We start from the raw sequence: 15,684 nt of genomic DNA on the forward strand, positions 1-15,684 counted from the left end.
GCGTCATGAGTGTCATCAGAGGGGAAGTGAGTTGTCAATGGCTAAATAAAAGGCTTTGGATTCTCTACATCTTTTGCCAGCTCATCCATCTACACTACTTGGTGAGATCTTGTCTGTATTGATGGGCAGATAAGGCTTCATGATGCATCAATTGAAGGCGCTCTACGCTTAAGAACTCTACAAAGTTTCATTGAAATAGTTGCTCATAAGACTGCCTCTAGTGAGTGTTGAAAGTTAGAACAATGCTTCATTACACCCACTACCTTTCTGAGGTTGAATTATCTTCAGAGTAAACTGTTCATTTTTTAGAGTTACTGACAAAAATGTTTGTTCATTTTAACAGCAACTGGAGCTCAGTTGTCTTCATCTTTATCTTCGTCCAAAATGACACTTAAAACATCCAAATACCTCCGTACTGCTCATCTATAACGTCCATCTTGTATTGAAGCCTCGATAAGAGGAATTGTTCCTTAAAAACTTAAACAAGTTTATATTTCAAACTTGTTTGTAGCAGATGTTTAAACAAAAACATGCTACACAAACAGGACACATGTTTGCAAGTTGTGTGGGTAGCATGTCATTGTTTAAACTTCTGCTACAAACAAGCTGAAAATAAAGACTTGTTTAAGGGTTTTCTGGAACTATTACTATTGTCAAGGCTTAATACTTTTTGGAGGAAGATGAATATGAAGACAAAGACAGCTGAGCTCCAGTAGCTACATAAAAAATAACATACATTTATGCCATTAATTTAAGGAACAGATTACTCTGAAAATAATCTCAATACTTTGTCGACATGAGGGCGAGTAGAAGAGATTAGTTAGTTTAGATCAATAGATTAGTTTTATGAAATTTGGGGTTTTTAAAGAAGGTATTTGTCAAACCCATCAGGTATAGAGTACTGTGCCAGATCTACATCTTTGAAGATCCACTTAATATTATATAAAAATCAACCTTTTCATGGCACCATGTGCAAAATTATTTCTAAAAATCAACAGAAAATTTGCCATCTAGTGGTCTCTGAACATCATCACTACAATCAACCGTGACTGCTGGAAAAATGTGTCTCTTAAAGTAGTTGTAAAGCTGGTGGTAGAGTCATGTGGCAGAGCCTCAGAGTAGAGCAACTGCTCATCTGCATAGAAACAAGCCAATTGGTTGGATTCGGTCTGGATGTTTCTCTAGGAAAACTCAAATGAGCACAGTGAGCGGCAGTGCTGGACAGACCCTTACATCACCCAGATGAAATACCACAATCTGACAAGTTTAGTGAGTCATGAGCTGACAGACATCGTCAACATTTCGTCTCACAATGATTTCACATTAGACAGTCAAACTCCTGTTCAAAACCTTGACATTTATGTTGGTATTTAAACACATTTGTTTGGTAGTGTTTTCATGATTATATTCCCAAATGTTAAAAAATAAATGTCACCCGACGTCACAATTTGAGTCACACTTTCCAACACTTCCTTCTATCCCAATTATCGGCAAGACCAGTAGAAAAGTTATTTTCCGTTTGGTATTATGTGTATGTTACTGCAGTACTGTCAAAATCAAGAATTCATTCTGGTCCTCAGGCCTGAGGCATTATATTTTCTTTACGATATTCTCCCAAATCTATAATGGAAAAATCCGTGCTTACTTATGAAGATATATCCTCAGATTGATCCACATACATTTACTCAATTGTTAACATTGATGATGTTTTCTTCTATTCAGAGTTAAAACATATTCTTGTATTTTGTCTTTCGACTTTCGTCTTTCCCAGGGAGCAGGGTTCAAGGGTTGGGGGCTCTGGGCATCTGTGCCTGAACTTTGTATGGACCTTGACGCCACTTTGTCGGTGGTTCTGACTGTGAAAGACATATGTGTTGGTAAAATAATGTTGTAGACATGCTCTTCTTGTTGAGATAAGAAACGTATACGATTCTAAAAATGTCAAGACACAGAATTTATGTTCTACAGACCTGGTTTGAGATAACAAGTGTGAAGGGAGACTGAAGATTGGCATGAAAACAACATCTGTTGTTCATGAAGGAGTCAGATTTTGCAAAACCTCCCGCACCCCGAGTTTGTAATTGTATACTCCACTTACTTCACATGTTGGGGGAGGGTCTTGAGGTCTTTAAAAGAAAGGACGTGCTAAAAGATTTTCAGCCACTCTCTGGAAGGATCTGGTGGGTGAACCAGGATTTCGGACAGAGACTGGACCGAGCGCTCGGAATTCTTGTATTTCTGAATAATTTGCATTCTTTGTTAACTGTTGTATTTAAGATCTTGTATGGCCTAATTTTGTAATCATTCTTTGCTATTAATAAATTGACTGTTTTAATTCTAAATGTTACTCTTCCGTGGATCAAACAAATGCGCAGAACTCATTAGACAGGAAAGAGGTTTGAGTTCGCTTCACTTATCTAGCACCTTTTTTAAGTTTGAAACCAATTAACTCTGATGTTTGGGGTGAAATTAAAATATTAGTTTTTTCATTTCAATAGAGAAACGCTTAATTATAAATCCAAAGCAGATACCGTGTGGAGAACCCTCGACAGTTATACGACATCACAGTAGGGATTCATGCTACTTCTGACGTACACTCTCTAAATTGGTCCAGTTTCATGTCTGCCACTTGGAGAATAGAATTTTCAGCTCATTTCACACCTTTCACAATGAAAAGACCTACAGGTCATCTGGCCTTGTCCACACAGGACCGGTTCTTTTACAATCCCTTTTTTTAATACTGTAACAAAGAATCTGATCCGGCTGTACGTACAAATCTATAGCCATAATTCCTCGAGAAGCACAAGGCACAAATGAACATTAACGTTTTTTTTGTGCTTAATTAGAAAACAAAATAACAATAAGCATAATGAGACGAAGCATGATGAGTATATTTTGCATAGCTTTAAACACGTTTGTTATTTCCTCCGGTGCATTAGAGAATGTCTTAATGGGAATGTGAAGTTTGATATCTGAATCCGATTGCGCCATAAGAGGGGCTCTGTCAGGCTGATTCAATTTGTGTGGAATCAGACGGAAACGTCTGAACACTGAGAGGCGTTCTGATCGGCCCCAAGATATCAAGTGCTATGAGAGCGATTTAATGGTGTTAAAGAAAGATCCCATCAAGAGGATACAAGTGAAATATGATCGTTGGAGGCTAGGAAGACACGTGGAGAGGGGAGAGAAAAAAAAGAGGTTTGCCCTATAGTCCCTAAACTCAGTAGATGATGGAACATTGTATTAAAAATATATATTATTATCACCTGCACTGAAGTTGATACCCTGATTTCAAACCATGAGTGTCATCTTAAATCTTAGATTTGGGCTCTCAGTTACAAGATTAGATCATGAATGAAAGATATCATCATAAATTGACTGAAAAGAGCAGAATGTAACTGAGCATCAGAGGCTTTCATCCGATCAAAAAATGCCTGGACTTGGATTTGTTGTAGTTATTATTACTTCAAATGGATATAGAAGTCATTTTAGACATATTTCAACAATATCTAAGATCAAAAAGTGGAAAGAAAAGATCCTATGGTTTAGTGAAAAAGTAAAAGTGAAAAAGTGAAGTAAAATACAAACTAATCTGGCAGGTTGCAAAAGTCACAAGAAAAGACGACAATCTTTGGGAATGATTGAATATATCTATATAGAAGAGATATATCTATACATATATATATCTATAGATAGAGAATAAAGTCTGCTCTGAATAGTATTTTAAAGAATGACAGTAGGGATGATATCTCGAGAACTTTGGTTCTTTTGTGGCACTGAAAGAAACCAGGAAAAGGAACCGGTATCAAAGTGAAAGTAACAGTAACAGTCATTCGATCAAACTACTTGCAAGTATGGAATCTTTTCATTTTCCACGTCTGATTTGAATTTTGATCAAACCTCTTCTGTCATATTTCTATTAAAATGTTTCTTGATTTTAAACCTACTTTCCAAGTTATGTGTGATATCGTACAGATTGTCTTCCTAACTGGCAGCCGTCGACTCCACAGTGACTCCAGTCCATCTGAGGCCACGATGACTCAGTTCACAGCATGTTTAATGGAGGACGGACGACGCATCAGGCCTGACCACACGTCTGTTCCATTCTGACGGGATAGATTTAGGAAAAAAAGCCTTTAAAAATTTAACATTTATATTGTTTTTTTTGTTTTTTACTCAGAGAGAAATTAGGTTACCACATTCCCGACCCGAAGAGATTTACGGAAACAATTCTTTCTTCATCAGATTCAATTTGGTGGCTGAAACTGAGCAGCAGGAGTCGGAGCACAACTGACTAAGTGGCGTGGGTTAAAAACCGTGTTGGCACAAGAAAAGCACAGTAACACAATATCTCTGTCAACATGTTAGAATTAACTTTTTAACCACTTGTTGAACTGAAGTCATTAGCTGTCGTTTGCACCGTCATGACTTTTGAAAAAAAATATCTCAAGACATGAATGTTCTATCTATAATACGGCTCCAAATGCAGTTTTGAAGTCCCAACAAACTTTTTATTTTAATCAAATAATAATGCCCTGTTGTGTATTCTAGTATTCTTCCAATGCTGATGTTTTTTCTTTAAATGAAAACTTTTCATATTTGAGTGTTCATATATTTGTAAATCATTCAGCAGTGCTCTTAAAACGTTTTAAATCCTCTTTCAGCGAGAATCTTGAATCCTGGCTGCTAGTTTGACCGCTCTGTCGTGCTTCTTAACAAATGACAACAATTGAGCCTCCCACTCCTGAAGCATTGAGCTATAAGAGAATAATAATAATTGCTTCTGCAGAGCAATGGGGTGGCAACCAATCATGATATTGACCTACATCAGCGTATGATGAGGTGTTGAAGCTGTCATCTTCACAGTACCTGTCAGGACGTATGAGGAGGTTCTGTGGTCTTACAGATCAATTTGCACTGCTATTCTTACAACAAGCAGCCGGATACTGCTCGAAACTTTGCTCTAATCAAGTGCTGCTTTCATTTACCACCGCCTGAAGGGGAATTCTAGTTGCTTCTAAATTGAGAAAGGATTGGAGAAGTTCCTGAAGATGAGATAAGAGGCCATGGGACTGTTTGCTTTAGATCGAGTACGTCTACGTCAGTCAGGGATCTACCAGACACACTAAACAAACGCTATTTTTAGGCTCAAAATGTTCAATAACTGAGATTGTTGTTTCACAAATCCTCCAGGGCCTTAGGGTAAGCTAGTGTTTCTCACTTTCTGACCCTCTCACATACTCGACCCCGGGTTCGGAAATCCAATTCAAATCATGGCTATAAATATGAATGTCCAGCTGCTCCGAGGGGAATCACATGACCAATCGATGGATCCATATCGGCTGAGGGGAGCATTTTACACTTGTTTCTGCCAGTTTTGTTTGTACGGATGCTGAAGGTCAATGTCTAACATCAAGCGCCACAATTTGTGACCAGTAGGGATGTCCAACTTTTATAGTCCGGGTACCAATACCCAGTCAGTGTGGGAAAAGTTCAGCTTCTATGTTAACTAGTTCAAAGTTCAGTTCACACATTTTTAAATGAACTTCTTCAGTTTATGCTTCATGATTAAACATTTTAAACAGAATAACTAGTTTGTAGTTATTATTTTCTATATTTTGCTACAAGCTATTCTACAAAGCCCATATTTAACCAAAGTCAGCAATTATTATATGCTTTTTAAGCATAAAAACATGCGTCAGATTATATTGTCATGTCAAAAGCTATTTTAGGTTTATCGTCAGTGTCGTAAATACAACACAGAAACTGTATTTGATGTTGTGGAATACACTAAAGAATAGAATAAATTAAATATATGTAAATAAAAAAGATGAATAAAATACAATAAAATAAGTGACTGGTACATTAAAGTGGGCATATACAAATGAAATTAAGATACCAGTGTTAAAATATGTACTTTCTTGCCCTACTGTGAGATAACAGTGGTCTTAATTTAAATAAAAGAAAGCTCACATACAGAGAAGACTTAAACAACGAGACATAGAAGTACAAATTGACAACTTTACAGAACGCGACACTGATTGGTCGAAGTGCGTATTTAAGAAATGCTCGATTTATACAATAAAAAAATAATAAATTATCAAACATGTTTTCGATATGCATATCGCACATGCCAATATCACGATATCGTTTTTTTCTTCGATATATCGTGCAGCCTTATATGGAACAAAGTAGGTATTTTTTTTACATAAAGTATTGAAATGTTTAATAGCCTTTTAAGAAAACTAAGGAAATACAGTTAAATAGTAAACTATCTTTACCCAATAAACTGCAAAAGATGAAGATAGGTTCCAGAAAAACATACAATAAACATAGTGACAATTTAAGGAACTTTGTAAAAACAAGCTCTTTCACTGAACATCAAAAATGCCGGAACAAAATAAATTAAAGACCTTGAGAAAAAAGATGGACCTTCATTGAACAGGCATGTTAAGGCAAGAGATATGGTGAGGCACTCAGACCATTAGGGAGACATTATCAGCAGAACCTCAGCAACTCCAAGTAGTTGGTTGACCCCCTTGTGGATGTGTGGAGGGCACATCCAGACCTTGGGGCAAATCCAGGATACATAGGAGAGAAAATGTCTCCTGCTCGTCCTTTGATCGCCTTAGACTTCTCCCAGAAGAGCTAGAAGAGATTTCTGTAGACGGAGGAGCTCGGGCCTCTCGCTGCCCTGCGACCTGATCCCATGTAAGCGGTAGAAAAAAGGATGAACGAATGGAAATTGAATCCGCTTCCCACCAACCTACCCTTACATTCCTGGCGCTCCAATCCAGGAATCTAAAGACTTAAGTGTGACTAAATATACCCTAGCCATCAGCTCATCCATTATCTTATATCGCTTGGACAATTACTTGAATGCATCACTCGATGCATGGAATAATGGTTGCCAAAAGCATCTGCTCGGTGTCTGAACACCTTTCATACTTGTGATCTACATACATTGGACATAAAGAGCCTCCTGTTTGAAGGAAAAATCTGACTTTCGGAGAGGAAACAGCCAACAATCCTGCAAATGACTGTCTGTTTTTTTTCTGTTGACGGTCAAAAGTCATTTTATTTCCTAGCACAGAGATTTACCTCCCATTTGGGAACAACTGTCTCGCAAACTCCATTATCCCCCGGCAACTCTGGAGACACCATTGTTTACCGCACTATAACCTTTGACATTGCTGCGATCAGGGGGCAAAGGCGAGAAATAGAATTTTCTTTGGCGAATCCATAAGGGATCACATAACGACACCGGAAGAAAGGGATAAGACTGACGAGCTCGAAGCGGAGCCGTCCACCGACCTCTTAAGTGTTTCCAAACCGTCATCGTCCACCTCATGCTGATCCAAGCACTTCAAAGTGGTCAAGTGTTCCAATTATAGATACACGCCACTGAAGAAAATATTACTTAACAACATAGCCACCATAAACACGGAGTGACAGGGTTACAGGCAGTGAGACAAAAGGCCGAGGGAAAGCAAAAGTGAAGTCAAACGCCAGCATAATAATTAGAGTCCACACATGGTCTAAGTGATTTTGATAGACTCTCGCACACGTGGCTGTTGTGTTCTTTAAATAGAGATTTGCAGTGTTGATCCAGCAGCCTCCATCTGTCTTCATTAGGGCCGCTATGCTGCTGGATTGGCTGTGATAAATGGCTATGTCTGTACTTCTTTTTATGTCCTGGGGAAAAAAAACACTTTTACTTTTTGCCTCTCACTCTCCGGCTCACACAGTCCCCCCCGTGACCAGCCCACGGAAGATGATGTATGAATTAAAGAACGGAAGAGCAAAATAATTTCGGCCATTTTATTATTATAGATTGTAGTCAAAACACAGACAATAATATATCATAATTTGACCGATGCTGCATTTTAAAAACTCAGTCTTGAAAAGAAAAAAGACACAGTCAGTATTCTAAAAAAACTAACATTAAAACCAATTTTATTAGAGTTTTAAAAAGTTACTTCAAATGTGAGCTGCTCCGGAAATAAAAGCAGACAATAGGGGTGTAAGATGACATTTATATGACGATATATCGCAATGTTTTTCCCCTATACAATATCTATATTCAATATCACTGTTTCGATATGAAATAAACAAACATTTTTTAGCATTTTTATTTAATAGGTATTTTATGGGTAATATTTCAATAGTTTGTACTTAAAAGACAATCATTTGATGTTTTAATTTACAATTACCACTGAAATATTGTGTGGCAATGGCACCGTCGGAGGTGCATCAGGCAGTAATGCGAAGCGGTTGGATTCATCTAATAAAAAACATATTTGTGTTCTGCAGTTAAACCTCTGGCCACTAGTGAGCAATAACAACAAAACCAAAAAATGGCAGCAATGACCAAAAACAAAGCATACACCAGACCCCAGCAGCTTTTCAGGTTGGTGTTTTAACCTATTTTGGGGCTTGGTATGAAATCTTTGGACCAGCTCGTCTTCCTCCACAAAAATCTTGAGTTAATGATTTTGTCTACATCTGACTGTAACTCGGGAGCAGCCAATATGGCTGATGTTAAGCATGTAATAGCATTTTAATGATTACGGTGTTGTGATGGTTTTTGGACAATTCAATTCTTTAAAATAAACATTTTATGGTTGTTCCCACAGTATCGTACGTAATATATAGTATCGTCAGATCCTTGCTTAGCGGACAAACCTGGGGACGAAAGAAAGAGAAACTAAAAATGTAATTTAAATACACCGATTCATCTTGAAACCCTAAAAAAGGTCCACATCGTTTCACCAAAGTCAATTGAATAATCGATGAGACTTCTCATCCCTGGTACAGTGGCTGTCAAAGGGAAGATTGTTCAATGACTTTTAAGGTCAGGTGGGGAAACGACAGTCAAAGCTAAATGAAAGCGTGTATGAGACCAAAGATATGCTTTTTCATCAACAAAAATTGCCAATTATTGATATGCATGTTTTGTTGTTTAAAGCCACGGAGCTTTGAACTTCACAACAAAGGCTGTGAGATGTAAATGATAGAAAACAAATCAGTCATTTCCAAGGATGGTCTGCAGAAATTTAGGGACACATTAATTCATGACATCCGTTCAGCTCATAAAGTTCAACTCATGTGTTGATTTAAGCGTCTCTTAAATAGATGTTGGACCTTTACTGTATCTCCTCCAAGGGATTACTGTAAAAAAAAAAAAAAAAAGCGGGGTGTGATTACAGTCAGGCTGGAGGAGGGGTGAAGCCATTGTTACGTTTTAATGGACTCCGGTCTCGTAACCTCTCATTAACCCATATTTCAGACATATATGATTATAATATAATAATTTGTTCAAAACATAGTCATGATGAGGGACTTACTGCAATTTTGAGAGGAAGACGTCAACATTTGAAACATGCAAATGAGTCAGGAAAGTTGGGTTAAAGACGGGCCATCGAGCCGAAGTCTTTTAAAATAGGTTAATTTACAGAGGGAGCTTCCAATGGTAGGCAGCAGGGACAGCATGCGAGCCACGCAAAGCAGCCGTGACGGATGCTAATAATCTACAGAGGCAGACACAGGACTAATGACTGGAGTGCGTAAGGTCCGAGACTTCACTTGCAATCAGACGCAAATGAAAGGACGAGGTGGGGACAAACAAATGGAGAGAACATGGTCCTCTGGTGACACATAGACCACATCTAATGAGAGCGTGGAAGAGAAGACTGATTACACAATCTGCCGCTGCATAATTGGAGAGGCCGGCTCATTAATCGGTGCCAGTGGTGACACAGAAGTCTTTTCTTCGTTCACACCTAAATAAGTAAACAAACACATACAATATAAGTGGTTTTTAAAATACAAATAACTAAGTTATTTTGGTAAATGAAATTCATTAACACAACCTATACCAAATTAAGGAATTGGTCAAGAGAAGTATTATCAACACTTCCCCAGTGCCCCACGACATCGATTGTTTTACTAATTGAATATCTATTGATTAGTCTGATAATGACTTCAGTGATCAATACAAAAATATCACTTTAAGTATAGGAAAGAAATGAGAAATCGGGTATTGGTTTAATAACGATAAATAAAAAGCTTTGCAATTGCTTTTTTCTTTCCTTTAATTGTAACCCGTTTATACATTACACGTTTATACATTAAATCAATCAGATAATAATATTTCAGCACAAATTAAATTGACATTTTTACACCGTTGTGTACATCAGGTTGACTGCCTTCACTTTTGTAAATGAGTGGAAGCTATGTGGCGTAAAAATGCAGAAAACATACAGAGATGCTCTTGGAAAAAACTTGAGTTTAACTTTAGAAAAATAGAACCTTGCCTTAGGGAGGGGAGGCCAAAATACATTCTTTCAATAATCCTTTAAAACTAAAGAATTCCATGATTTCCATGAATGCAATTTATTCACTGGAGGTTTTGTTGGAAGTCAACAGAGTAAGTATTTGGCTGGATCTTTTTTGTGACAACATTAAAACACACACACACACAGCCATATTCATCTAATGCGCCATAGGACGTACATATAAAAATGGGGTCTTAAAATACTTATTTCCTGTGAGTGACCTTGATGGTACTCAAGTAAAGATGGCTCAACAAAAAGTACATGACGCATCGACCATCAACCCTGTCCTCTCTGAGTCACATCCCGGCCTCCTGTAACGTCTCCTTCTGCTGCGAGATCTACCCTTTGAACACACCCACGAGCAGGTCTGCCACAATAACAGCATGAAGTCCAAAATATGAAAACAACTATTAAAATAAACAGACCTGAATCATTTTTTTTTCTTTTATCTTGAAAAATAAAACAATAAAATATTATATTATATATATATATAAACAATGTTAAATATTAAAAAAAAAAAGTATGAACCAGCTCTTGCCCAGAAACAATGAGCTGAATAAAGGCCTGTAAATAAGAAAGTTATAAAGAAAACTGATATTAATAAACAAATAAGATATACTGTATTTTTTATTCTCTTACACTTAGAAATTAAGTTTATTTTGTCCGAACAATTCCAACATGGATATATTATATTGTTTTCTTTTGTGTTTATTCTTTAATAAATTATTTGGATGATAGGTTGTTATTTTTTGACAAACAAAAGTACTTTATATTAAAAATATTACAAATAAGGGGATGACATGTTTAATCACACGTGTATATATATATATATATATATATATATATTGAAAAGAGCTCGTCCAACATTTTCAGTTAAGATTCCATACATTCTGGTGAAAAACGAGACTTACCTAAAAACATTTTTTATCATAACTATGTTAATCTATTTGCCTAAAACGAAATTAGGCGTTTTATTTTGTTAGAATAGAAACCATTTCTCTGCATCAAACCGATTGATAACATAGGAACAGTTGCATTTAATAGCATTGGAAAGACAAACTTCGACCAAAAGAAAACCATCTAAATTAACAGATTGAGAATTGAAACATAAAACATGTTCACTATACAATAATAGAATAATGAAAAGAAGGTTATTATGATGATAGGTTCAAATAAATAGCAATTCATACTTCAAGGTTTCTCCTAAATTAATTTAAACGTTGAAATCAAATTGTAAAAATGAATAGCTTGCTCTAAACCCAGCAGCACATTTGTATTAAATTGTGCAGTCAGAGCGTCAACCGGAGCAACCAGGGCTGTTAATGTGATGTTCAGTGAGATATTTCAAGTGATAAGCGCACAGATCAATAATCCTGCTCCGTCCATTGGGAAAAGCGCTGATGTGACCAGAAGCTTTTCTCCTTAACATGTTGATTAAAGATGTCGGGCAGGACCACCGTAGGTCGTCGGGGGGACTAATGGTTCTCTTATGAGGCTCCGTCCTGACTGAGAGCGGAGATCATTAGAGCGTTTTTTCCCGGAGCACATTATCCACCTCGAAGCCTCCTGAGCATCGGCCATCAATTCGGCCAAACTGGAATTCTAGCGGTGTGTCCGAAGGGAGGGGGGCGTAAACAGAAATAAGCTTGTGGGTCGAGTCCTCAAAGATTAAGCCTAGAAAGCACACAAGGCGTCTGAAATAAACATTTGGAATCAATGTTCATACACACAAATCAAATCACAATTCCTTACACAATACCAGTTGGTGTGTTTAGTGCTTTTTTTTCTCATTGGCAGATGTTAAGTTGACATATTTATAAATTAAAGTAAATGACACAAAAAGCACACAATGCTTAAAGCTCTCTGCCAAGCAGCTTCCAATTTCCAATTTTACAATACACAGTAATATTTTGTCATACAATTATCTAAATAGTTTAATTACAAAGATTGGAATTCCAATTTGTACTAGTAGGATTCCAGATCCTACTGGATTCCAATCTGTACTCTGACATAGACAGTATATTATAGTTAATATGAGAAACATCCTCATTATAAGACAAAAATATCCTCTAGAAATAATTAAATAGAATAATATGAAGGCGACATGTTCAAGGGGAATAATCATGATATGACTCGAGGGTTCTGGAATGATCGTGGCCTTCATGTGTACGTCCTTGTGTTCATTCATAATATTGAATCTTCTAAAACATTAAGATCATACAAGCAGAAGTTAAACTACGATTGTTTTTATTAAAATTTAGAAAAATAGAAATTAAGAGCGTACACTGGGTTGTGTGCACAAGCACACTGGGTTGTGTGAAACTAAATGTATACACCTTTATATACAGTATATAGATATATTTCTCATTATTGTATCAATATTTGAAAAAAATATATGATAAACATTTTGAATCAGATTTTTTTTTTTTTTTTTAATTATTCTTAAATGTTTTAAAGTTCAATTAAGTGTGTGTAGTAAAACATTTCTAGCAAGAGGAAAGTGTACGTATCAGGGTACAGGAAACTATACCATATATTGCGATACTGTAGGAAGAATATATTTATAGTATTGTCCGAGCACTTGACTTGAATTTACAGGTTGAATGGTTAATGATAAAAGAAAATGGCTTGAAAAATGTCCAAACATAAACTTTAAAATATGCTGGAATCCACTGTATCCTCTTGTTCTCAGTCATCGCCGGGATATCGCAGGATTTCTTGATCTTTTAGGTGCAGAGGACGCTTCGAGAAGTTTAATTCTAACACATAAACGCAGTGAATATTAGCATTTTAATTAAAAAAATCTTCTTTTTTTTCATTCACATTTTAAAAAAAAAGATGTCACTTAAATTCAATGTCCCCGGAAATCATTCCGCAAACATCTCTTGGATATTTTATACATTTTATCAGCTGGTGGAACAAAACGCAATCCATCTGGATCTAATCCTATCCTGCTTTCTTTTCATCGTGGTTTCCGGAATAATGAAAAAACTCTGTCTGTGATGCAACCTGTCGCCAGACAATTCTGTATTCCTCAGAGGACGTTGGACACGGCGACGACTGAACACAAACGCATCCGGAGCAAACCTCTTCAGAAGACGCTGGCGACAAAGTGAACATGTTGGGCAGCAGCCGGGGTAATTTGACAAGAGATACATTTTGTTTGATGCCGCGCGTGTCAGAAGAAAGTCATTTCAAAACAGATCCCCCCCACATGCACGACACGTAGATGAAGTGTAAAAGGGTGTGAAAGGGGCATAAAAACAGATGGTGCTTGTTGAATGAAAGGGAAAGAGAGAATCAAAGGGTGCCATCCTTCTTTCTGAATGAATGAATGGGATTGTCTGGACACAAATATGAACCAGACAACCACATGTCAGCAAGCAAATATAACGGGGAGACCAAAAGAAAACTGTCAAGTCCATTTACTCTGGGTTCAAAAATACAGAAACAGGAATCTATGCGCGTGTTCAACAAGCGTCGGAAAAGGCATTAAACAACTCAGATTGTGGTCCTTATCTGGTAACCTAAAGTGACAGCAACTGGTCCAGGAAAACCTTCATCTGATGTGGTCGTGTGATCTAGTCAAAGGACTGGATCTGTTGTGTTCAGAAGAAAGTATGTTTTTGTTGCGGTCTTTATTGACGGAGAAAAACTATGAGAATTCCTTTCAGCACGACAGTCTAAATGATAAACATGCATTAGTAGATAATAAAGAAGGGTGCGTTATATTTTTTAATCGTATTAATCTAATCTTTAATTTTGCAAGATTTCTTTTGAAAAAACTTTTCTTATGTTTAAGTTGTTGGGCTGAAAATAATTGTCAATACTTGAATCTGTTAACTTACATCGCTTTATATAGACTTCATTTTTTTTCTTCTATACCATTTAATTTTTAAGTTTATTTTTTAAATAACATAAATATCCTTTTTTACTTGCAAATCAATCTTACGGCCACAATCATACATTCAAATCATAAATCCAATTGAAAATAAAATAAACATAGGGCTTTTCTCATCTATTTTAAAGGTTGATAAAAGTGGAATAATGAGATTAGTTATTTGAAGATCATATAAATTCAATATATCCAAAAATGAATGTAGGGAACATGCGACACGAATACGTGAATTCTAAGTATTACGGCTTAAAATGTTAAAATATTTGCAACAATTGCAGATAAGGGTTTAGTAGAAATATTTAGGGAAGCAAAATGGGTCATACAAGTAGATGAGAAGTGAAGATGCTGAAGGCCAGTAGGCAGAATAAGTGCGTGGGAGGCTGTCAACAATAATATAAAGATTAATTTATCCCATAATTTAACAATGTTACAATTAATTGGTAGTTATCATGAAACCGTCTTCTTATTTATGTTGAAGACTTCAGTAGGAGTTTATATAAAGGTGTGTTGGCGAGGCTGCCAGGATATGAACGCTTATCCTCCCACGTCTTCCAGAAGACCGAATCACTTTTTCACAGCTGAGCTCCAGCATCGAACTATTATTCTTTGCACCTGTTCTCTTTTCACACACTTTCTCGCCGTCTTCAGTTTCCATTTTTACCTGCCTGGCTAAAAGAAGCACAGAAATCCATACCAAGCTTAGGAGGAAACTGACAGAGGCTTGCACTACATTGTGGTTTTCTCTCAGTGTTTCATACTGCGTTCAAAAAAACATATCTTTAAATGATGCCAGTAGTTTGTTAACCAATCTACCAGACGCGCTTTTACACAAACAGATGGTGATTGTACAATTTGTTCTACTTCTTTTAGCTCATGTTGATGACATACTACTCAAAATAAACCACATGGGAATAAGATGTAAATATTTTTTGGGGATTTCTTTAGTGTTATTAACATCTAACCAGACACTAGTTGTATCCATGTCGGGCTCTTATTTCCTTCATAAGAATTCCCTCTTGGCCTCCTGAGAACAAATAATGGAACGTCGTCTCACCCAATCCGAGGCGGATAATTGCAACTAATGGCTATTCTCTTTTGTTACATGAAACGTAATCTTTTGACAGGGAGTCGAAGTCGAAGACAAATCTGTTTTTCATTTGAATCTCAAATTGAGCCTCATTGAGAATATCCATTTGTGCGTACAAATGTTGGCTAATGCACTTACCCTTGGCTGCCAATTTTCATATTGCTTCTGCAGGTTACCCCCGATGGTTTCCAGGGCTTTTTGTGGACTCATGGACAAAGGATCTGAAATACCAGAAGTCAGAAATTAAATTCCTACCTCACTCACGTCCATACGTTTGATAGTTAGCACAAGTTGTTATTTTCGGCTTAAAACAATGACTACTATATATTTGAACTACAATTAGGTGTAAGGCTGCACTATAT

General features: G+C 36.7%; 1 protein-coding gene across 4 annotated transcripts in view; it reads right to left on the reverse strand.

The window, feature by feature from the left end:
• rptor (regulatory associated protein of MTOR, complex 1) overlaps nucleotides 1-15,684 on the reverse strand; it is a 114,450-nt gene that overhangs the window by 81,384 nt on the left and 17,382 nt on the right. For all 4 annotated transcript variants that reach the window (XM_087800757.1, XM_087800766.1, XM_087800741.1 and 1 more), the window contains exon 4: nucleotides 15,461-15,543. In XM_087800757.1, coding sequence (XP_087656883.1) covers nucleotides 15,461-15,543 — 83 coding nt within the window. The remainder of the gene's footprint in view (nucleotides 1-15,460; nucleotides 15,544-15,684) is intronic.

Source organism: Callionymus lyra, chromosome 1 (assembly GCF_982586985.1).
Source record: "Callionymus lyra chromosome 1, fCalLyr1.hap1.1, whole genome shotgun sequence".
NCBI classification, from domain to species: Eukaryota; Metazoa; Chordata; class Actinopteri; order Syngnathiformes; family Callionymidae; genus Callionymus; species Callionymus lyra.